The 25,625-nt window shown below is 45.7% G+C and overlaps 1 protein-coding gene across 3 annotated transcripts in view; it reads left to right on the top strand.

Moving 5' to 3' along the window:
* The window catches only part of LOC107221195, a 121,621-nt gene that overhangs the window by 81,370 nt on the left and 14,626 nt on the right, over positions 1-25,625 (top strand). For 2 of the 3 annotated variants that reach the window (XM_015660118.2, XM_015660110.2), the window contains exons 2-5: positions 11,178-11,366; positions 12,382-12,533; positions 13,804-13,850; positions 22,297-22,436. In XM_015660118.2, the coding sequence (XP_015515604.2) occupies positions 11,178-11,366; positions 12,382-12,533; positions 13,804-13,850; positions 22,297-22,436 (528 nt within the window). The remainder of the gene's footprint in view (positions 1-11,177; positions 11,367-12,381; positions 12,534-13,803; positions 13,851-22,296; positions 22,437-25,625) is intronic. The other variant, XM_046736341.1, reaches the window with a different exon arrangement.

Here is a 25,625-nt window from a genome sequence, read left to right as displayed (position 1 = left end):
TATCTACCCTCACCCTTCGCTCTTAACCCCCCCCGTCCGCGATACTGGAAAACGAAGAAGGCAACCCTTAAGAAATACTCCCAATTTTATCCGACACTTAGAGACACTTCAGCTGGTTTATTTAAACCGATCCACCTTTGCAGTATACATAGATTTCGCTCTGTCGCCCTGAGAGTTGATTGTTATTATTTTTATCATTACCCCTGAGAGAATATGTTGGAGACCCTGCTTATATTGTACTATTTCAAAGTGGTTTATATTTTGTTTTTTCACTTTCTGTCGAAAAGCCACGACGTCGTTAAATTCTACAATGAATTCGAGTACATATTTGAGAACGTGACTTGCAAAAATTACGATTCTTATAAATTCTAATGGAGTTCTTAATGCGCCCGCGGACCGCGCGAGACGCATCAAACGGTGAATAAGTTGATATTTTGACGGGAAAAGGGATCGATTTGATTTATTTTTCTTCTGGAAATGAAGGAATTGGCGAGGAAGTATAAGGAATGAAGAGAAATGGGAGTAAGGACACATGGGGAGACGATGATAAATGAAATAGCAATCAGCAGCAGTAGAAGCAGCAGCAGGAGGAGGAGGAGGAGGAGGAGGAGGAGGAGGAGGAGGAGGAGGCTGGCAATTAAACACCGCCTGAAAATCCTTTGAAAATCTTTAAATTACGTTAAGTCTACAACCACCGCGTAGAAATGGCAGCAGAGAGACAGAGAGAGGGAGAGAACCAAGGAAGCAAGCGAACGAACGAAGTTGGGCAAAAATTAGTGTCGCGTAATTAACTTGGAAGCATAAATTCGCATTAAAGCTAGCGCGGGTGGTAGGAAGAGAATGAAAAAAAGACGCGAAAGAGGAGAAGGGGGCGAAAAAAACCGCGCAAAAATCGCGGGTGTAAAAATTAACCATTTAAACGTCTCCCCGGGTAACGAATGAACCTTCAGGCGCACTCGTCTCGCCTTCCACGAAGGAAATAGTGGAAAGTGGACTCCGGTTCGTTGCTATTCGTTCTCCCCGCTGTACGCCCTCGGTCCGAGAATGGAATTTAAAGGAGAAAATTACGAATTTTAAACTGGAGAATATTACCGAAACGAGATTTCCTCCTATTATTCAAGCTACTTGCGGACAAATTTATAACCGGTTTCCTCCTCTTATTTCACTTTATATACGCCGCAGCACCACCACCGCCATCACCATCGTGTTAACGATTAAGTGTCAGTCGAACTTTTACCCTCTTTCTCACTCCGAATAACTCTTTCTCCTCAAGTTGGTGTTTTTCTTTTCTGTTTTCTTTTCACTTTTTGAGTCGTGCTTGACAAGTTCAAGTTTCTACACCGACTGTCTGTCGGCGGTCCCACAGATTCGGTATCATTTACCCGAAGCTCCAGCTCTTGGAAAATATCAACTTTGCACCAACGTCGAAGCCGTTTTATCCGATTGAATCCAATCAACTTTAGGAAAGCTCGGAACCTCCATAATCCAAGGATTCAGCTTCACCGCTCCGCAGTGCAGATCCGCACCTTGTGCAATGATAATGGAACGTTTATTTGCGCCCGGACAACTGTTCTTTACGACGTTTTGCGACGGCCCAGCGATTTTGTCCTCTTATTTGCAGACGCAACTCTCTCGTGCCGTCTCTCTGCCTCTGTTTCACGACAAGTTAGTCAAACAAACGGCAGGACCCCGGCTCCTCACGTATCCTACCCCCAGGGTCAGGGTCACGAGCAGGTCGCCGAGGGTCGCGCCCCTGAGTTGGATAGGGAATTAGTTCCCAGGCATTTCTCGAACATCTTTCCGTTCCGCGAGACGAATTTCGACATCCTTTCATCTCTCCCTCGTCACGTAACGGAGAAAAATTTCTTTCTGAAATTGAGAGAGATGAGCGGATGTAAATTTACATTTACGCTGTATTTTTTTTCCCCTACCATCACCGACTTTCAACACCGTTTTTGTTCCACGTGCCCCGGATCGAAGATTCCAACGCGTCAACCGGTATCTGACGATGTTGTCCCGGTGGTTTTCAATGAATATACGTCTTTGTGTCCCTGTAATCCTCGACGCTGAACAAAAAGTCTCCCCTCTAGCCCGTATTTTCACTCCATGGGTATTAATGGGGATGCGACGAGCATCGCCGCGTCGTTGGGGCGATAGCGCGAGCGAGGCACATGTTCTTCCGAAAAGAAATCTCTCTTTTTCTAGATTTTTTTCGCGCCCCCCCCCCCCCCCCACCCCTTTTTTTCTTCTCCGCATTCGGTTGCGAGGATCAGCCTTTTCAAAGCCCCAAAGACATACGACTCTTGTTCACACCCGCGTTGTATCGCAGATCCGATACAACACGGAGGGTCCGACAGTTTCCAACCAACGGCACACGTGTTTTCTCTGCAATATGTAGAATCAGGGTAAACGCTTGAAAAACATGACGTGCACGGTGCTTTAATTCCAGAGATTAAAGGAGGCGGATCGTTTTACGCGTAATCGTGGCGCCCTCCGTAAACCACACCCTCGCCCTTCTTCACTGACGAAAGGCAAAGGTGTCCGAGGGTGTCCGAGGGTCGATATAACGACCGGGTGGCGAGGTGAGGGACGGCCAAGGGACAAGGTGACGTAACAAATAAATTTGGAAGCTCTTTGTGTCTGGACTTGGCTGGGAAGAGGAGGAGATGCTCGATCGGCCGGTGTCTCTCTTCCTTCGGCTTGTCGACGTTCGCAATAATGGGATTAGGTGTACAATCAACAACACCCGACTACAAATTGAATAACGGGAGCTTGCCGAGAGGTGGTCGATATGTATCTCCTATCTCGAGTGCAGGCGGGCAAGTTGTCCTCTACGTGGCCGGGAGAACGTCTACGTGACAACGAAACTGATTTCGCGGTGCGCAACTCGAGGCGCCGCTGGACCTGGGTACGTGAGACTCGACGAAATATATCGGCTCGCCAAATACCTACACGTTGTTGGATTCTCTTCTATTAGTTAGCAGTCCGCGAGAAAACGAACTATCCTTCTTTCATCCTGATAAAACCCAATCTCCCGGACTTGTCGGATATCCATCTCTCATTTTCAACCAATTTACCTACACTCCTCTTTACGCATATATATATTGTACAGATCTGTTACTTGTAATCTTGCGCAGCAGGATCCGTACGTTATTTTATCATCACTGAAGTATTCTTATCGCGATACATACCGCACAACAATATCAAGACGATGCGAACAAAGTGTATACATATGTATTTTAAGGGATGACATTCCAGGCGACTCCCTCGATGGCGTAAGTTAATTAATGTTTGCATTAGTGATGTTTCCGGCTAATTACGCACTCGGTACTCAACGTTAAGTTTCTTCCTCTCATTAGGGGAATATTTCCATACTTCTGCAAGATGGTAGCGAGTCGCGTCTCTCGATCTCTGAGTATATTTATGTATCTCGGACAGGCGAACCTCGCCCCTCGAGTTCCGGGGAAATTTTGACGCTACGAGCATTTAACTCCACGGTACGAGCAACAGAAATACTCATTACTCGGCGGTGTTCAAGCATGTGTTTACAAATGCCTCCCTTTCTAACCCGGAAGAGGAGAGTGTGCGAGCGGACTTGACGAGGAGGTCCCTCGTTGTTGCGCGACGTTACGTTACACACCTTGTACCGTGTGGAAGTTGGCCAACTTGAAACTTTGCCATCCTTCAGGGTGAACCGCACTCTTGAATTCCCTCAAATACCACCTAGGTTTGCGGCACATGAGCCGGCTCATTCTCAGTCACAAAACAACCTGCGCGGTTATGCCCCTCACACTCCGCAAACTATACCCGCATTTCCCTTTCTAGCTGAACCTTCTCCAGAATCTCGCTCACAGTCACCCTCCTTTCTATTTCATTGCTTGCCTGCCTGTCTGCCTGCCTGACTACCTCCGTAGTCGGGGAAACAAGCTGCCGTCGGACACGCGATGCACATCCCGAAAACTAATAACTGCACGTAACGCGCTTACCATTACCCATTTTGTCCTCGTTTTTTTGTTTTGTTTTTGTGTTTTTTTTTTTTTCTGTTTTTTTTTTTTTTTTGTTCTTTTTGTTTTTTATGCTTTGGCGTCAGCGTTTCCCCTCTTGCACCCCTGACAAGTCCGGCGACTTTTTTTTCTCCTCCCGGTGTCCCACCGCTGCCACCAGTTGCCCCGATATAAAGATCTAACGGGTATCGCGGGGTGAGTAACTCATTCCGGGAGAATCTTTTATTCGCATATATCGTAGCACCGTGAAATTAGCAATCGGCGCAATGCGACACGCGACGCCCTTTGTTCGGCGGTGCAGCTGCGCTGAACTCGGTTTAAGCCAAAGATTATTATTCATAACAATTATCGACGATAAAACTGCACGAGAGTACAACATGTTGGTACCCGTATAAAAAGAGCCGGCTATATACTTCAGAAGAGCACGAGTGCTCGCATTCGCCGTCGACGTTATTGTACGGTATTCCGCTTTGACGATGCCGACGTCGCTTCGTCGCCGGCATGTATGCGCAGGCATTTATACCTCCTGGTTAATATCACTTTTAAACAACCCTCTTTCATTACAGAGGCGCTCGTTGTTGTTTCGTATGACCTTTTCTTCATCGGTTAACGGCGGTTCGTCACGTCAAATCCTGGGGGACGACTTTGCCGAAGTGACGTTTGAAAGCGGAATTTTTTTCTCGGCGATTGATTCGGGACTTATCTTTCTTCGCCTGTAACCTCCGAATGCCGAAACACCCTATTACGTGATTGATGTAGTTTTGGAATTTTATGGAACGGCCTATATTCGGAGTCACGTCAACCACGAGTCGCGTGAAAATATTTGCGACGAACGTAGTCAGGGTCGTTTTGACAAGGGTGCAGACGAGGGGCTGCTCTGCGAACTTCGACCGTATAAATTAACCGGACGACGTAAAACACCCCTACAGAAATTTTGGATTGCAATTAATCGCCATTTTCTGCTGAGGTTATGTTTGCTTGTTAAACAACGACGCTGGCACCTGTTGTATGATCGAGTGCTCTCTGGTGCCAGAACAAGGGACGATTATTTTATTGAAATAAAAAAATTTGTACACAAATTTAAAAAAACGAGAAAAAGTAACACATGATTAACAAGAGGCGTCGAACATTGAGTACAAAATTGGGTATACCCATTTATCGTTAGCATGGAAAGTCAGGTGAGCAACATTTCCATTGTGTAAAATTTTTTTCACACCCGGGGCCGTAGTCCGTTTTTAATTCACGTCTGCCAGTCAGAGGGTGTTTCGCTTAAATTAGATACCGTCAACGCCGATCCGTCAACCTGTCAGAGGCATGCAGCAACAGCAGCGGCAAGCAGCAGCATTCTCTCGCGAAAATCACTCGTGATAGGTGGCGGAGTACGAACTGTGACGTTCCGCACCTGCCTGATGCGTGCAGATTACAGACAAGGATAATAACCCGCGGTTGTGAACACCTCGGCGAATCAGGCGAGCGTAATCCGCAGCGAGGGATTGTTTATTTGTGTGAAAAGAATTCAATAACTCACTCATGGCCGTATCAATTAGGTGAAAAAAAAAAATTAAAAACGAAAAAATTGAGAAGAAAAAGAGCAAAGCACGCGCCACTACAATTAATCAATCAGAGAAGAAGTGTTGATTAAAAAATAATCCGACCAACCTTTGGATTTGCTCGCACCGACGCAGGGTTATGCCAAACCTCTTCTCCTGCTTAATTAATTGTCTCCCGTACCTACCCCTGGCAGCTTCGTCGACCTCGGATGATTAATTACTTCTCTCTTCTTCGCGACGATCTCTGCACGCAGGATTACATCTGTCGCTGCTATGGTAGTAGCGTGAGAAGAGTAAAATGCTGGAAATCGCGTTCTTCCGATCATCGTATCCACTCGATATCTTACAATGACATATTTTCAATCATTCGCTTCGATCGAATGGACCGGAAATCTTTGGATAAAATCCTGCCAGCCAGACCTGCCAAGCTCAAAATTTCCACGGTGCCTTGCCGTGATCGATTCGCAAAGAATGACAACGACAATTGGATACGACAGAGTTGAGTATCTAGATATGCCCGTCACGTCGAAGGCTGAATTTTTTAGTGACGTAAAAATTTTTGACTCTCCCTCTCCCTGTCAGATGATCACAGGGCAAGGGGAAAGAGGAATCGAGAGTCGAGAACGCCGAGCTGACAATGGCACGTTTCCTGTTTTGTTTTCGCTGTACGGAAAAGGGGTGAATGGGTAGAAAAAATGCTGTGAAGCATTTTCCCCCCTTGCTTCCTCTCGCGCTCTACACCTACACGTTTTTATACGTTATATGTACCAGTATACACGTGACGCGGAACGAGATGCACTTTTGCGATTAAAATATTATACTCGTGGGCGCGTCCGCGCGTCAGCAAGTCTCTTTTTGTATATACATATATATGTGTGTGTGTGTGTAATGTACGTACGTACCAATAACGTAAGTTTTGAAAGGGCCACAACCCGGGTCCGCTGAAAGGTCCTCTTTTCATTTAGTCAACTGGATGTATTGAATAATAAAATAAATATACATATATATGTATAAAAAAAAAAGAAAAACAATACCGAAATCAGCCGCTGTGTTTCAATCATCGTGTTATACGCCATTGCTACCAGGGCCCATGAAAAATTCAAGACTTTACTGAACGGTGACCCTGTGCCGAAGTGCAGGCAGTTCTTTTCCGTTCCTCTCCCTGGTTCCACCCGGGAAAAAAAGGGGGGAGAGACGTGTCGGAAAAACAAGAGCTTAATCACAGCAGCGCTAGTCTTCTTCTTACAAACTCGTCAGTGTGTATACAAATTGAATTAAACGCGTATCGCGTCCCTCGTTCGTCGTCGAGACCTGCAGGTACTCGAGCATTAAAAAGCTCGAAACTTGAGTAGCGAGGGACGAGGGCTGACGAAATCCTCGAAGCTGAGGCTGGAGTCGAGCTCTCGGCGTGTTTCCCTGGGTATTTCCAGAGTCTCGGAGAGTAGAATGGAAGCTCGGAGAGCCCGGATTGCCTTAACCAAGGACTCGAATCGCGGAGGGAAACCTGGACCATCACCCAATGGCCGCCTGTTTCGTCCCAACCAGCGGAAGCTACTGCTCGCTTAATTGCTTCCGGGCCGGGGAAATTTAAACGAGCTCGCGGCTCTCGACGCCATAATTCTCTGCGGCTGGGCCGGGCTGCGGGCACCCCGGCTACTCTGCTCGTTCGACGGAAATGATTTTTCGATTCGAGCGCATTATCCTCAAAGGTACGAGCGGCCCTTGAACCTTACGCCGACGAGCTCGACCCTTCGTGCCTGTTGTAAAAGCCACTTCGTACGCGACTCGACTCCACGCGGTAAGTGCGCGCGACCTGAAAAATCGGCGAGCACCAAAGTTCGCGAATGGATTTCGAATCGCGATCGTCGGATCTCGAAGTCGCGGGCGTTCCTTTGACGCGGAGAAGCCTTTGTGCGTTACACTCCGCTACTCTGCTCGTCGTTACTCGTCTCTCTGTCTCTCTTCGCACGCGCCAGCGTTTCTTCTTCTTATTTTCTTCATTTCACCCTCTTCAAGCCGCGTAACTGCTGCTGCTGCTGCTGCTGCTGCTGCGACATTTCAGCCGCACCACTTCAGAAAATTGCCAACGAAGCTAGATTATTCCATGTACCTGTGTACCCGCTTACCTTCCTCTTTTCTTTCTTCCCCTCTTTATGAAAAAAAGCACCGGGAAATCCATCAGCACGTCTGCGCCGTGTACCGTACCTGCAGGGATGTGCGATCGTCGTTTTACCTCATGTTAATATCTCCGAGTACTTCGAGACACGACGTTATCAACCCAAAGAGGACAAGTTTTTCATCCAACTTTTCTTTTATATCTCAACAGCGACGAGCTCTTTTCACGGGGTTGCGACAGTGCTTCGGAAGCATGTAATTTTACACGAGATTCGGAATACCGGTTGTCGACGAAGGACCGCCAGTGGCAAAATGTCTGACAGTGAGCGTCGAACTGTCGCAACGTCGTCGTCTCGCAGCGTGCAGGGAAATAGAATGAAACGCGTTAGTGATTTTAGGGTTCCTCTAAAATATGCCGCAGCAGGCATCGTCGAGTTGCGGTTGGTCCAGTCGTGAACCACGGTGAAAGTGAGCCCGAATCGATGTTTGGAAATTAGGTAATTTATCGCCTTAATTAAGTTCGAAGTAATTTAGGGTGAGAATTTACGAGGAGCTCTTTCGAATCGTCTCACGGCTCCGTAGCGAGAAGAGAGGGGGTGAAATTCGTTGTAAAATTCAAGTCTCCTTTATTCGGTAGACGGAAATACCGGTGTACAACGCCCCCGGAGTTGCGGAGCAAGCGCGGGACTTGTCGACTATCGTCGTAGTCGCTCTGCACCATCCAACTTCGGAATTCGAGCTTCGCAAAAGCTTCGCAAAAGCTTCCGCCGTCGCTCCGCCGTCATAAAACCAACACCTCAGACTCGACTGATTTAATTTTACTCCCTGGTCGCGGTGCCTCGAATTTTCCCACCTTTTCCATCTCCAGGAGAGGGGGGGTGGGGGGTCGGGGGGTAAAGAGCCGCAGGAACGGAAAGAGAGACGTGACGTCGGAGAGCCAAACCAGCTGATGAGGTGGTGTACCATGTGAATAATGAGACTTGCCCATGAATAGTGGCGTTGCAGGCGTTAGCAGTTGTCGTCGTGGTAGTTGTGGTGGTGGTAGTTGAGTGGTAGACCGCTAATGGCTGGTGGTGCAACGCCCGGTTGAGGACCACCCGAAAATAATACCTGCACAGTTCTTAACAACCCTGGCGTCGACTGCCCAATTATTACTAACTGCGTCTCGCGTTTTCTTTTTTTCTCTTTCTCGTTCTTCTCTCTAGTTTTCGGTATTTTCTTCCATGTTTTTTAATTTTTATTTTTAATTTTTTTTTTAATTTATTTTATTCCGCTTTTGTTTCGCACCTTCGCCAACCCTTATTCCGCATTTTCATTTACTACGCTTCCTGCATTATTCACGCTCGAAATTCATACGAGGCTTTTTTCGTAATTTCGTCGTCTCGTCTGCAACTGCCTGTATGGGTAAAATGCTTTTTTTGACGACCAAGAAAAAGGAGGCAAAAAAGAATTAAAAATGCAAAATGTGAAATGTAATAGGCGGCAATAGGTACGAACGGTATTTCATTCCGTATGTGTTTCTCTGTATTTTCTTTCTTTCTTTTCTTATTTTTATTTTATTCTCCTTTCGTTCCAACCTTAACTTGGTCGGTCAAAGTGATCGTTGGATTGAATCGCGGAGCTTGCGCTTCGCACGAGGGTATCGCTTAGCATGGGAGTGGTTTCAGCCGTAGCTGCGGGATATCGGTTAAACGAGGGTGAAAAAAATATATATCCCAATAGCATATAGATCAAAGGAAATATGGAATTGGGAAAGTTATTCTACCCGCTTTCTCCTTCTTCGTTTTCTCAGTCTACGTCGACGTCGCTCGGTTGCGGTACCAAGAACGTGGAGAAAGTTTTCTTTCAACTCTGGGAAAACAAGACCCTGCGAAAGTTGTGTACCTACATAATGCGGCATAACCGTTCTCGACATGTTTTTTAGCGAACATAAGTGTGTTTGTGTTTTTTTTTTTTTGTTTTTCGGTTTTTCTCAAAGTTTCTGATTTTCTTGCGCTCCTCTGTAATATTGTAAGTAGGTACCATAAGGTACGTTTGAATTGACGAATCGAGTTTTAGCTTTCGCTCGTTCATTACCGTTCATTTAAATTATTTAATATTTATTCAAGACTGTTTGGCAAGTCTTAGAAAAGCCGCCGCCGCCTCCGTTGCCCCTCAACCCCGGGAACAGACGTCGATATTTCATTCCCGCCGGCGGCTTCTTAATTTCCAACTTTCGATTTGACCGTTAAATTTACCGGGCGCAAAGGACGAAGAAGATGTTCGAGAAGGATCGGCAAACGTTGCGAGGCCTTGGCAGACGCCGCTGAAGATATCGCATCGCGTTATCAAGGAAATAGATTGGAATTCTAATTAATAGCCGCCGTGGATTATTGAGAAGTGGAAAATTGCTTTCCCTTTCCCTCTCCCTCTCTCTCGCCCTTCATTTATTTTCTTCTCCGTCGTATATTTGAATCGCTGATGCTTTTTTAATGTCATCCTACAATTCCAGAGCGCCCCCTTTCATCCTGAAAGATCTGGATTGATTATCGTAATGGAAAATCTTGGCATCTATCGGTACCCTCTTTTATGATCAAGTTTCGTATCCCCTCGTTCCTTTTACTTCCAGGCATCTTTATTTTCATTGCCTCATAACCGACGTCTTAATTTCACCTCGTTCCTAAAGCCGTAAATGATTACAGTGTACGGAAAGCCGTGGTGATGAAAAACGACCCGTTGTTCCGGGTGAAAAAAAATTAAAATTCCTACAATCCGCAGTGACAGAAATTTGATGATTTGAAGTTTTTTAACCCTCTTGAATAAAAAATCATTATTACCGCTCGTTTACAGGGGTGGAGAATTTCCGCACGTTCTCTGGAGCAATTTTTTATCTTTCTTTTTCCCGTTTTTTACTCACGCGATAATTGAAAAGTAATTAATTCCTGTTTTGAACCGCGTTATCTACCACATTCAGTTACAGTGAATATCGAGAATATTTACAAATGGTGTTTTGAACCATGCGCAAAGTAACAAAACGGTCGCCGGCGCTACTTCACGGAAAGTATTACTTTTATGGGGGAACAAAAGAGGAACGAGGTGCTTAAAGCTCGAATAGAAGGTGGTAGCTCAAGCTCGGGACAGACAAAGCCAAAAGCCATAAAGCGAGCTGGCTGGCAGAGCGAACTGCGGGTTGAAAAACGTCTTCCGTGATTCGAGTTGTCGAGCTGACGATAAATCGAGAGCCAGCGAACCTGAAGAATGTTGAAATATTAATGCTCTCTGGGTTTGTGCTCTGTAATTTTCTGCACCGCAGCCACTCGCGTCTCTCTCCGCGGTTACGCCGTGACTATGGAGAGAAAAAAAAAAAAAACAAAAAAAAAAATTAATAAAAAAAGAAAGAAAGAAATTGGAGGAGACACGCGAGGGGTGAAAAGCTGCGCGACGCTGCCTGACCCTTTAACCTCCTGCGCTATGTTTGAAAAAAAAAATCTTTTCACGAATCTGACGTCGCCGGTTGAATCTGTTCCAGGAGGGCGAGCGAGGGTATTTAGAGGGCCTCGCTTCGAGGTACGCAGACCTCTTCAGAACGCATTACGGTGACGTTCTGGAACCACTCGAGGAGCTGCGACGCCGAGAAACGAACGTATCCCCCAGAATGGCCAACACTCAGCTCACCACAAGTCATTCACAACCCATTTACGTGCCCGGAAAATACTCGGTAAGTACGTGCGAAGAGTCGGCTTGCATTACGTACCATCTATTATACCTGCGGCCCCGACACTCGACGTTAAAATCGAAACGTCTCGCACAAACGAATTCATAGGATATCCGAAATTGCGATGCGTTTTTGAAAATCGTTATTTCAAACACTGACAATTGTTGGAAACTTTGTTCACAGTACGTGCAAAAATTAATTGGTTTTTATCATGCCTCAAGACCGTGTCTAAACATCCTCTTTTTCCCTCGCTTTTCTCTCTACATATGATATGCATTTCACGTGTCATTCTTACGATGCGACTCCGTTTTCAAAGAAAAGAAAAACATCTAAAAAGAAGTGAAAGGTTTTATCTCGTGGTTTGTCTGACAAAAAAAAAGAGAAAAGAAAACAACACAGATTTTTTTTTCTTCTCTTTCGAGCTCTGTAGGCGCAGCTCTTAATCTGCACTCGTTTTATTGTTAGTCTGCCGCCAGCGGTCGGAATCCCTAGGGAATCCTGTCCAGACCCTGAAAAGTATGTGCGACGTTTTAAAGTACCTACGTACCGTATTTAAATGAAACGTGACCGGCCAGAACTAGAGCTGCGTAACCGCAACTGTAAATTCAAAGTTACGCCTTAACAGGGATTAACTTCACTTCCCCTTTTTTTTTCATGCAATTTATTTCGTTTTTTTTTTTTTGTTTTTCTTTTCGCCCACAGAAAGTTTCTCTGACTAGTCGAGTTTGCTCCTCTTGAATTTTTTTCTCCCTTTTTTCGTACCCCTTGAGGAACGACCAGACTGAAAAAAATTAACCAATTCTGTTATACCCGTTTGCAAGATTTTATTTTTAATTTACAAATTATTTACTTGTGTACACCAGTGAGTTGGATTAGTTTGTTATTTTCTGGACAAAAAATACAGGCAAAAAATTAACTTGTTTTAAATTATGTTTGCAAACTGGAAGGAAAAAAAGGTAAGATGCTTGGATGTAAGTATATAGGTAACGTTTTTTTTCTGTTTTTGCTATTCTTGCAGCCCTCGAGCTGCCTCAGTGACAAGGAAGAGGATGAGATATACGGCTTCGGTTACGGAGTCTTTGGACGTCAAATGCTGCAGCAGAGGCAGCAAAAACTTGCGCTTGCAACGCAAAACACAACGCCAACTGGCAATCAACAAACCTACCAAAGGTAAGTAACTAAAAATATAGTATGTACGAAAACAGAAATCAACAAATCTCGCTCCACGATTCGAAGGACCCGATAATTTTCTTCTACAGAGTAAATTATTCTCATTCGATGGTCAATAAAGTTTTGACCAGACGAAGACATCGGTTATAGTAACTCCATAATAGAGAATTCCGGTGTCGGATCTTGGCTATTGAGACGCCGAGAGAGCGTCAAAGGGGTTCGTTCCTTCGTTCGTTCGTTCATCCTGCGACTCTCCTCGGATGTCCAATTAGTATTTGGTTTGATCAGAACTCGGCGCTGAATCCTAACGGTCCAGATCTCACCGTGGCGTTTGCTCAGTCGACTCTCCCTCCTCCTTTCCTTCCTCTCTCTTCCTCTCTCTCTCTCTGTCTATGATTTCCTAGCACAGTAATATAATTCACTTGTGCACTATCCTGCTGGACTTGCGTTTCTTCATTCGTCGTTTCTCTCTTTTGTCAGTTTTATTTTTCTCTATCTGTGTAATCCTTTGTTGTCATTTTTGCCACAAGCATGCCAAGGCATAATAAATAAATCATCATCATCTCTCTCTTTCTCTCTTTTTCCCTCTTAACGCGCCTGCTAAGTCTTTGACCAACAAGAAAGCCAGTGAAATATCTACTGTTGTGCAAACAGATTTTGATCCGAGGTAACGACGAATACACATTTATGAATAAAATTTCGATTAAGCAGCAGCTTATCGATTCTCCCATTTTGTCGTTACACCTTCGACTCTTTCCGCGAATACAAATTACGTTTGAAGAGAGAAATTGCGTACATTCACGTGCGCGTAATTACCGCTCAATTAACCCTCGCGTATCATCCGAGGATGCGGGCTTCTTCTTTGATCTCCTGTTTCGACGGCGCGCGATGTAGATTTCAAAGATATGAACATCTTTCGAGTGGGAACGAGAAGGAGAGGCAGGAAGGATTCTGACCTCCAGCGTTAAATTGTCGGAATAAATTGATATAATCCATTTTCTGCCCCCGCGCATCTCGATTAACTACCATTTCGGTAAGAATCGAATATTCGGCGAATCTTTTGGTACATCTGATCTGCCAATTACAACGTAACTTGTGGAAATTATAATTAGGTTAAATCTGTTGAAAAACAAGTGAAAAATAAAACTTGTAAACAACTGTTCGAGTTTCTAGCCTTTTCGAAAAAATAGAACGTGGCATGAATACATGAACATGAACATCCAATATTCAAACAGCTGATTGGTTTTTCTTTTTGTTTCATCTGTTTCAGCTGCCTCAGTCCGAGATCGGCCTTCTTCTACGAATTTCCACCAAACGGTAAGTGTTGAAACAATCGAAACAGAAATGAATTTAATAAAATGTAGGAACAGAACGTGTAGGTAATATTTTTCTGCAGGGTATAAATACGGACAGTTATAATTACGACAAAGAACGAACGGTTGGATCTGATCAATTTCGATGACTCGTTCGCACAGTGCGGAGCTTTTTGAGCTTTGCGCACTGTCACGTGTTATATCTAACTATATCGGCGCGAATCCATACCTGCTGGTGTATTCATCCTGCAGAATTGCTACTCTCCAGGGTATCGCGCGTTATATGTTCATTTAGGTATACATATTCGCATGCGACGGTTGTGCGAAAAGTTGAAACGACCATCGACGGGTCGGTCACACGTACAGCCGAACACACTTGCGGGTCTGAGAAATAAATGACGCGGCGTACGAAACTGCAGCAGCCACTCCCTGAGCGACCGGAAACAGATGCGTGAGACGTTTATTATTTCCAAGGGATGCATCGCGCGTCGCGTCCCTCATGACGTAGCTGTGCCTATGCATGAAAAATAAAATCAAGATGAAAATCGCCCCCGCGTCGATGGAAAACGGAAACCGGCGTCGAGAAGGAGTTGCGGGAATTTTTCACGATATCGAAAAGCACTTTAGATCACATATTGGAAGACCGGGTCTTCAAGGGGAGGGAGGAACGGAGTCGGGTCAACGTTGATATTTCATTTCTATTGACTCGTACACACGCCTCGGCTCATCTCGTCTCCCTTCCTGCCTCTATTTTCCTCTTTTACGCCTCCGGCGACCACTTTTGCATATATCGCTGCACCGGTGCATAGACATGACCTAGCACAACCCACCAAACCCACCAGACCCACCAGACCCACTCATCTCCAGCTCGGATCGCGTATGAATATGTAATTGAGACAGGCTCGGTCGTTCACCGCGACTGTCACGGTCGTATAACGTAAGTGGTCGAGGTACCGGCGGCAGGGGGCGGGGTTGAAGTTCCGAATTTAAAAAGTTCCAAAAGTGCCTAATTACGAATTATTTGCTGGCGAAACTTGAAGTAGAGAAAGCAAACTCTTACGAAGCAGCAAAGTTTCGAATGGTCGGAAAGCCGACGGCTCGAAGTGCCGAAATACAAGATTCCGAAAATTCAAGTTGCGATACAGGAAAATTCCGAAAAGTAAAGTTCCGTTAGGATCCAAAATCCACGGAACTAAAAATCTTGGTGCATTCGAAATTTCTATCTTTCAGTTTTTTAAACTTTCTTATTCTTGCAATTTCGGGAACCTTGCCCTTTCGGAATTTTTCAAATTCAGAATTTCAACCCCGCCCCGGCAGCAGCTGCAAACAAAATGGCGTGAGAAATGGTATACTTGAATATAAGAAAAAAAAATCATCGTTCTTGCCGGGGCGAAATCGCTAAGACTCGAGCGAAAAGAGCGAAACGAAAAGACTCTCTTCGACTGCATAGATTTTTCTCACTGCAGCAGATATCGTTACCATTCTCTTTCCTTCCTCCTTCAACCGGCCAATTTGTCACTGCACAGTCAAACGGCGCGCGCTCGTTCTTGGTCCAAAACATTTGTTACTGCAGCTACTCGATTTATCGATGCAACTGATCGCTTCTCGCTCTCGCCACGATCGGGTTCCGCACAATTCGAGGACTTGATACATCGTAGTATTTATATTTTCAGTTCATTTTTGCGTAGTCAACCACGCGCGCGATCGTCGTCGCTGTAACAGAGAAGACATTCCGCGTCACGCGGGACGCCATTGTAATTACGCGACAAATTAATCTCTGCAATTTCCCGTAGTCGAAGCTTTCGATTTATTTTCCTCTCCACCGTGTACAGGATCACCGAGATTCGACGATGCGAGGCTGCAACATTCGGCTAATCAATTCGCGGAAGGGTAGAAGCGACGAAGGTCTGCCGATGTTCGCGCTCAGACGGAACTCGCGACGCCGGGCGTCGAGGTTTAATGCCGAGTATTAGAGGCGTTGATGCTATTGTAGTACTTGGCAGTTGTTACGTGTACTTGAGCCCGGGTTGAATCGAGGGCTGAAAAGGGGGGGGATGGGTGGGGTTGGCGTCGCGGGGGAGGAACACGACGGATGTTACACCGTGGGATACTCGGGGGTGCAGGCAGCCTGTCTGTCTGGGCTCGAGGAGAGGAGAGCTTGCGGAGCAGCCAGACTCGGATGTGCTTATCCAACCCCCCGGTGGTGATTCGCGAGGGTTGCGCTTCGCGCACACGCGACACCCTGCTTCACCTTCCTCCAGACCTACGCTTCTCGGCTCGCGTCACCCGCGCTCTGATTGTGTTTGTGCATCCAGTCTATCCGACCGAGAGCGAACGGAACCGAGACGAGGATCCCGAACAGCTGATGCATCGGTGCATGTGTATAATCCTAACTGTGTACATACCAGTTAGGGTGGTCCTTGTATGGGGTTAAAGAAGAATAATTCATGGAATATATACCCCGTTTAGGATTTTTTATTTTTCACCGAAAAAAGATTAATTTCACTGAATATTCGAGAATACGGTTTTTTTTTTTTTTTGGGTACGAATAACTTTGAAATAAAATTGAATACAAAATATAGCGAATTAGCATATTTTTGAATAATTCGAAACTTCCCACTTATCTTTAAATAGGGAAACATGGGTGGAGAATGAGATAAGAATCTGAAAACATTAAAGAATTTTTCTTTCACTACTTGGGACCGATTTGACAGGCTCCTTCATGAGTTTTTTTTATTCTTGACCCTGCGTAAGGACCACCCTAATATACCTATTAGGACATTTTTTCAAAAGCGCGAGTCTCGAGATGGGGAATTTTAGAGGTGCATTATTCCCGCAGTTGCTGTTTTTTTTTTTCTTTTCTTTTATTTTTACTTTCTTTGCTTTCTTCTCTTTCTCATTCTTTGGCAATGTATACCCTAGTCAATACCGCCTAAGCACCGAGTATCTTCATCAAATTTGGTCAATTATTTGCATTCTTGCGTTGGTTGAAAATAATTTATAAAATCGAAAGCGGTTCGAATGGAAACTGACGGCAATGCGTCGAAGTGACGGGGTTGGCGGAGCTTTTGCCCATTTGCTGATTAACTTTTGCGTGAAGAAAAGTGTGGCGCTTATAGAGGAGGTGTATAAATTTTGCCTGTTTATTTATATTCTGATTTGACACATATTTTGCAAGTTTCGCGACAGGCTTTTTTTTTAATAATTATTTACAAAGTATTTCTAACCACACCTTTTTCAACCTTCTCTGTTCTTTAATACTTGGGAAAGAACGAGAAAACTATTTTTTTTTTATCTCTCATTGTCCGCCGATAGACAATTACGAGTACATAACATGTGTCCGTACACATATTGGGAACAGAAGGTGCGATAGACTCGTTATAGATTTCATTTATTATACGCATGTATATATAATATTCGATTACAGCAGACGCGTAAATTTAATATAATCGGCAACGGTTTTGCAATTATTGAATATTGCGAGCGGCGATGAGATACGTGAAAGCGCAACTCGCGCCGTTCGATGTTCCCGCGGGACAAACGTGCAACGAAAGAGAAGAGAGAGAGAGTTTTATTTAGGTTTTATCGCGTCGCAGCTTGCATCGTCCTCGCGAAAGCTCGAGGGGGGAATGCGAGGCAAAGAGCTGCTTTCCTCGCTCCTTTTACACGGGGAATTGTAAGCGTCGTAGGTACGATATGTTCTCGTGTTTCGCAGTCCAGGTGCGCAGCGGAATCCGCCTTATAGGTTTATTTTACATGCAGTCTAGTTTTATGACAACGGCGAAGGAATCCTACCCGCTGCAACCTCTTCCGCTCCGCTCTCCATTCCCTCAACTTCTGATACTTTCCCGATACTATCAATAGAGATTTTTTCAAAAACCAATTCGTTCAAAGGCTCGATTTTTCACTCATTAAAAGTCGATGTTCAACGTTCCGTTAATTATTACTACACCCACACACCCGTATAGCGGTAATTATTGCTCGGATGGAATTCGTTTCTATTTTCATTGCAGATAATTCGACGCTATGCGACTGCTGCGGAATGTCGTAAATTTATTCATCATTCGATATCGCTTTACGTGCGGTTAATACGGCTGAAGCGAAATGTCGTGTAATTCGGTGCGTTTCTAGAGTTCGGATTTGTGTCTGGAATACGTGCCTGGGAGATATGATATCGTAGAAGGCAGCCCGCCTCTAAAGCCGTTTCATTCCGACATGAAATCTCAGCTCGAACATCGTCCAGGTGAATAATTCCCGGGGGTTAGGTAATTCTGAATCCGCGCGCGGTATAACGCTTGCCTGCAGCCTTTGGTAAGAGACGAATAGTTCGGAGCAGCGAGTCAAAGTTCGATAGGTAGGTACCTAAATAAATAACTGCTATCCGGCAAGGGGGAAGAAAGGGGAGGATGAAAAAAAAAAAACGGACCCCATGCCATTTCTCGCGCGGATAAATAACGTCCTTTCTTCCGTACAACTTATAGCGGGGGTTTTCCATTCTCTCCAAATCCCCTGCAGCTACGACTTTACGTGCAAACCGTTGAACGCAGATTTCAGCGATTTAACAGCGTCGGATCGGAGAACCTGCTACTTTTCGGCCCGTTTTTGCGGGCCCAAACGTCCGATTATAGGCATGGCCACTGTGCCAGACTTTCGGAAACATCACCACCCAGCTCTGATCGAGTATGCAAAACGCTCTCGCAATTAACTGACAGCGGATATTTGCACGACGGTTCAGGCTGTTTAACCACGGAGTTACCGATGAGCCGCTCAGTTTCCGGATCAGCGATCCACCGAGTTGAAGCGAGTCGATCTACGAGGGCGATTCTCGAAATGCTGTTTCAGAAATAAAAATAACTGAAATAAAGATAAAAGAGAACAGACCGTCTGCCGCATTTTTCTCCTCGACTAGATGCGCTCCGCGTTCTTTTCCTCTGTGCAACCTCTTCAATTTTCCTTTCTTTTCTCCTTTACGAATTCTGAGGCGTGACAAACGGGGAGAATAGACAAGCACGCCTCCTCTCCTCGAGAAGAGGCTCGCAGACTCGACACCTCGGCGGAGCAGCGCCGGACCAGACTGCAGGCTGCTTTTCTCTCTCTCGGCTACCGGATCGTTTCAACTGCACCCTCGGATTCCGCCCCGACCGTGATGCACCGCGATGCACCCTCAGCATAGCTGCACTCCGCCTTAATTGTCAGCCGAGCGCAAGGTAGGGGCGGCGATATCGGCGCTGCGACACCTTCCTCCCCTTTCTTCTTTGCTTTTTCCCGCGTCGTCTCTCCTTCTTATCCGACGAAACTTCAATACTCGGAATTCCGAAAATCAACAGAGGGTGGCAGTTTGTAACAGGATTTGAGTATGGAAATTTGAAGAATGTGCAACTGCGGCGGTAATAAAATTCATATCCGTATGCTGGTCACATCTATTTTCTCTTTTGGCTTCGGAACCTTCGCCCGGCACGTTTACTGCGCTGCACCGTGTTGAAAACTTGTGATTTTCACACCGGCAAAACCGTCGGTCGAGTGAGAAATCCTAGCTTGCAGATTTTCGCTGAATCTTCTCTTAGCTTTATCGTCAAGTTCAACCGTGGCTGAAGACTGGTGATATTTTGTCGGAAAGAAACGAACCGTTCAACGGTAGACGAAAAAAGGCGCACGATCTCTTTGCGCGCAAATGCTCAATCTGAGAAAAACAAGCAGCCTTATACCGAAATATTCATCTTAAGTATCCGCAAGGTATCGTAGAATCTGATATACCGCGACACGTTCTGGCAAAGAAACAAAATACAATGAACATCGAAATGGGAGAACAAGAAAAAAGAAAAAAAAAACCCAATATCTGCCAATATCGAGGCGTATATCTACATCGTTTTGCCCGATTTACTGCCCGCCGAAAGAGCTTTCGAAATTGCAGCAAGCCACAGCGACCGAAGCGGTGAGAAAATCGTCCGTGCCAAGTGTATCCGAGATATCGTTACATCTTTGATATTGTACACCATTTTGAAGTGGAACAAAGAGCTTTAGAAATCTTTTTTCCAAAGCTCGGTAACTCTACGTATATCGATCGGCAATCAAGGTGAGAGGGGTTCAATTGGCAAGTTGAAAAGAGATACGCGATTCGAGCGGTAGAGAGAAAGGAGGACGAAAGGATCGCAGACGGCGAAGTCTCGGCGTCGCGACGCTGCAAAGTTAAGGATTTGATGCATGGTCCGCGAACCCATTTGTTTGTCGGTTCTATGCCCAGGCATGGCAGCCGTTAGCCCATATCCAGCCCGTTTCGGTATCGACAGAGCGCGCCGGATGAAAAGAGATGAGGTTTATTTTTATTCCATGTACGATTCATTCGATTGAACGTGACTTGTGGTCGCCAGGGGCAATATATCTCCGATATTACCGGTCCACACCCGATTGCCTGCCGGAGAGCACCAACCCCAACCCCCTGAAACCCCTGCAACCCCTGCAACCCCAGACAGGCTCATCGTGACTTACCGCAACTTTCCTAAGATTATAACCAGACAGACGCGATTTAGAATCGAAACGATGCACCGCGACGCCGCGCTTAGCTCGCTCTTCTATTTTTTTCTTTTTTTTTTTTTACGCAAGCTCGAGCTTCTCAAACCTCGGCTGTATATCGTATATCCGCCGGTGATGTCGCGTTCGCAATTTCACACCGTAGCGGTTGCTGGTTATTAGTCCTTGCTTCCTGATCCCGGATTCCATTGAGATTGACTAGACACGCGTAGGTATCGTTATAATTCCGTTTACGAGGAGCATAGTTATAATGCTTGTTACCATCCCTCAATTAGCATGTGAAAGTGCGGATTAGCCCCGCTTGGATCAGTCGACCGAGAATGCGTTCATCCGGTGATCCTGCGCCGAGGGATGATCCTTTATTGCATTATCTATCAAAACCTCGAGAATAAATAGGGCCGGGGGCCGACAAAGTTTGACTGGAATATTTATACGCGTTGACGCAATGAAATTCGGTGTTGATTTGTAGCTGACCTCCAACGCTGACCGTCCATTCCCCATCCTGTAAAATATTTTGCATACCTATGATTTAACGTCGTCACTGACTGACGGTACGGAATTTTTGAGACATTCCACGTTCCGAAATCCCCAGACGAATAGCCGCGTTTTCACCCGAGACAAAACCACCCTTGCAATGTTCGTTTATTATTTATGAGAGGAAGTCGAAGCTCGAACCGGCGTCGGCGCCGAGCTGAGATGCAAATCGAATCACGGACCGTGTTTCACGGCAACGCCGCCACGACAGTCTCTGCTCATTTATACCGGAGGATACAAATTGAAGGGAAAAATTCCAAATCTTGCGTAATAACGACACGTTAAAATTCTATTCTCCGAGCTCCTCCGTTTGCTCGGCGTCAAGATCGACCATCGCGTGTACAATCTCGTTTCCGCAATTTATCATCCTCGCCCAGTCAGCTCGATGTTTGCCCAGCTAATGTTAAACACTGATCCAGTTATCGTGAAATACTCTATCCCCGTCTGCTCCTCTTCCTCTACCTCCACAAATTGATGGAAATTGATTGTCCGCCGCTCGCGGCTCGGGGCTGTGTTTAGAAATGGCGATATTTCAGTGAAAGTTTCCAAGAGGAATTATAATGCCAGAGGCGGGAACCATCGGCGAATCAAACCACTGGATGTATCTCGTCGGGCAACTTAATGGTCGGGGTGAAGTAGACACGGGATAATACGAGTAGGTAGACAAGGAAGGACGAAAGGAAGGAAGGAAGGAAGGAAGGAACGAACTCCATCCCTCCCGGTTCCGTTGGGCTCGCGGTTTGGCGGTTTTCCCCGAGCATCTCTCTTCCACCGTCCACTGAACCTCCTCGGATCCCTTCATCTTCTTCCTAGACTCGACTCCGGCTCGAGATCAGCTCTTCTGGCGCGGCTCTTACGTTCACATTATGAATCTTTCATGCTCGAGGAGCCTGCTGGTGCCCAATAACCCAACCGTGATCTGAGGGTTCTGGATACCCGGAGATAAACACGAACTAGCTTCCGTCTTACAAAACCGCCCTTCAAACATCTGCTGCTTTTAAACCATCTGTGACTACTCTCTCGATATTTTTTCACGAAGCGCGGAGAGCGGAGACGAAGCAGCATACGACGTTGAGAGACAGGAAAGGTGAAAGATAGTTCGAGGATGTGACACGAGTGGGATTCGGAAGTCGGTGAAACTGACGGGTTTGACAAAATGAACTCCGCCGCTAGGGTATGGAAATTATTTTCCACTCGAGCCGAAGAGAGGAGGAACGTCGGAACGGCGAAGCGGCAGTTCCCGGTAAACCCGCGGAGCAGATGATAGGAACACGCGGCGCATATTTCATGTTTTATGCATGCCTGTATGCCGCGGTGTGTCTGATAGCCGTGCCGTGCCGTCGCTGCAGCAGCGTCTTCCGCCTAACGGTCCATTATTCTGATTACAGATCAGGGCCAGAACACGAGCAAGAAGAAAACAACGTTCTCAAGGCTGCTTCGGGGGCTGAAAACCCATAGGAAGGAGAAACACGGTCAGCCACAGGGATCGCCGAGACACGGACGGACGCGGATGGGCGTTCCTCAAAGAGTGAGTACCTGCCACCTTACACATTTATCCGACGAGCGCGTCATTCTCAACGTCGGCCGTCGCGTTGGCGACGCAAAAATTCTGCGCCCCCTAACGAATCGTTGGACGTGACCGTTCGCGTTTTGGTGCCAGCGGTGGGACGATATGGGCGATGGTGTCGGGGATCGTGGGCTAGGACGGTAATGGCTTGAAATTAGAATTAATTACCGATTCAGGTATCGAGCCCGTTTGTCAAGTATTAAATCCAAACTGATCGTGAGTTGGGTATAAACACAGCGGACGGGGATTATACCCGAAACGGTTGAAATTCGGGGATCATAGCCGCTTGTGAAATTATTACTCAGTCCCCTTCCTCTTCCCCCTTTGATTTATAACCAATAGCTGCCGTTTACCGTTGACGAAACGTCGATGGGGGTGTACGGGGAAAAAAATATTACACCGCCTCGTCGACGGACAGCGAAGAGAGATTGAGAATGAAGGAATGCGACGGCAAAGATCGGTGCACCCGCGATGGAATAGCACATTATACCTTAATACGCGCATCATTCGTTGGAACGTGAAACTGTATTATTCCCGGTGCAGGCCGAGGGAACAATTTGTAATTACCGAGTATTCATGAAAATCAATGACGCGTTCGTAAATACATATATATGTGCATCCAATACTATTTTCCACCCCCGTTCAGCCTTCGGTATCGCATGAAATACATGCTCGCGTTGGTATGCCTATGTATCCATGGATCCATGTATCCGTCAATTCCTCTCTTCCGTCCCCTGTGACCGACGCCCCAGCTTGCAGCCCTGCAGCGTCATATAGTGTTCATTATTGCCAGAACTTTGTTATAGCAATCGCGAGCACCGGTAATAACCTTTCGCGGTTTACGTACCGGAATTATTCAGAAACCATTACGCAGGTTCTGTGGATTTACAGTATTCCTATATCCCCGCTTATTTCGTTACAATTAACAAACAAATACCACAGTCTTGCCCACAATATGACCGTCGGATTGATTTCAATATATCTTCAAAATCTGCTAAAGATTTACTCAAAAAATTCATTGTTATTAGACGTATGGGAATAAAATTGCACGGCATTTCATACTTTTCCTTTTTCAAAACGTTTTCAACGTCCGGTCTTGAGAGACTCCTGCAACATGTTCCTTTTGATGCAATTTTGCACGTGTATAATGCATAATATAATAGTATCAATAATGCGTCAAGTGATCAGTTTTATCGGATGCTGGTCTCTCGTTGTTTTTATTTTATCCTTTTGCTTGTTTGTTTTCCATTTCATATACCACGACAACGGATTCACTGGCCCGCGGGGCTAGCGTGAATTAATTGCAACGATTATAAAACCGTGTTCGGACAAATAACATCGGGTGAATTTAATCCGACGCTGTGCAGCGAGTTACGCGTAGGTATAAAAGCACCAGAGATATTTGCGGGCGCATTTTAACGCCGAATAAACGTTTGACGAGAGAAAAATAGAGAAAATTTAAAAAGAACCAAGGGAATAACGAAAACGAAAAGAGCAATAAAATTTTCCTCCTATTTCCCTTCCAATTTACGGAGTTGAATTCCGAAACGCTGCAATGGTCGAAAGTACGTAGGTATTACCCACTCTGCGAGATAGTAAAAAATCGTTATGCAGCAATTTCGAATAACGGTGTTCGAACGACACTTGGTTATTTCTCCCCCAAAATCTGAACTGTGACCACTTGAAATATTCGTTTGCTGCTGCCACATCAGTGGCAGAATCATTTGTTAATTTAGCGATACGTATAACGTAGAGGAACGGACGAACGGTTGAACGAGCGTTGCTGACGTAGCACTAGCCAGGGGCCTCAATTTGATACGCAGACGCTTTGATCTTCTCTGGTATATCCTATACTGTAGTCGGAACTCGGCGACCCCATGCCTCTTGATGCCTCGGGAGGCTGTAAAGTTTATAGGTATACCCATGGCCCTATGGCGATCATTTCATCCTATGATGAGCCGCTAAAGGCCCTCGGATTTTAACCGGTAAATCCGCCTAGATAAAGATGAAGAAAAATTTTAAAAAAATACATAAATACAAAAAGCCGCATGGTTGACGTGCCCAGCAGTCACTGTCGTATGCCAAATAAGCGTATTGAATGAAGATCTTCTAGAGAGACTGAATTCAACAGTAATACAAGTCGTTGCGGAATCGTAATGGGTTAATATCAAAGTTGGGAGAGATAAAAGTGTTGATTATAGGGAAAGAAGGGGGGGAGGGGGGGGGGGGGAGGATCGAAGAAGACGTTTGTTACTTGAAGAGAAATATAATATACAAAGTGAAATGGTGAAGGAATAGAAAATTGTAAACGGAGAAAGAAGAGCTGAGGGAAAAATAGTAGGAATAGGAAGAAAAAATATCGAGTAAACACCGCCGAAGCTACACCACCGCCAAACATAAACAAGACGTACCGCTCGCTTTATATGCTAATACTCGAAGGGACGTGCAGGGGGCGTGAAATACACTCAGCTGTTAGCCTCCTGACCCTCGTTTTTCGGGGAGTGAAACCCTGTAGTTCCTTCCTTCCTTCCTTTATTTCTCCCTCTCTCCCGCCCACCCTACCTACCTTCATTCTGAAATCCAAATCGTATGAAGGCTGAGGAGAAGAGGGACGTCGCCGCGTCGGGATTCAGGCGAATAGAAGAATTATTATTCAAGAATACAACTGCGATGCCTGGTCCGGTCCAGATATCTACGCCAGTGTCCAAGGTTAAATACCGCGCTGCTACTATATCCTGTACTACAGCTTTCAGTGCACCCTCCGTTTTACTCCCCCCACTCCGAAACCACCAACCAGATTCGCACCCTCAAATTTTTGCATAAGCAAATCATGAAATTCTAGCGTCTCCCAGTACCTCAACCCTCCCACCTTCACCTCCCACCACCACCACCACGCTTCGCATTTGAATTTGACGCTGCTGTTTATTCACGAATATAGCAGAGTACATCTCTACCGCTGAATACAGATATCCCTCATTTGCCTTTGCTTTTTCCTTATGCAGCGCAAATCTCAGCTTTGTTATCGCTCTTATACCGATATGGTTTTCCCTTTGCACTTGTTTCAGGTCCGATTCCTGACTCCCTGAAAAAAAATATGTGCTTAGAGTACCAAAATCGTTGTTAGAATAGGGAAAAAAATTCGTCAACATG

Source organism: Neodiprion lecontei, chromosome 4, assembly GCF_021901455.1.
Source record: "Neodiprion lecontei isolate iyNeoLeco1 chromosome 4, iyNeoLeco1.1, whole genome shotgun sequence".
Lineage (NCBI taxonomy): Eukaryota > Metazoa > Arthropoda > Insecta > Hymenoptera > Diprionidae > Neodiprion > Neodiprion lecontei.
Note: the sequence above shows the minus strand (reverse complement) of the source record. Positions and strands in the feature narration are given on the sequence as shown.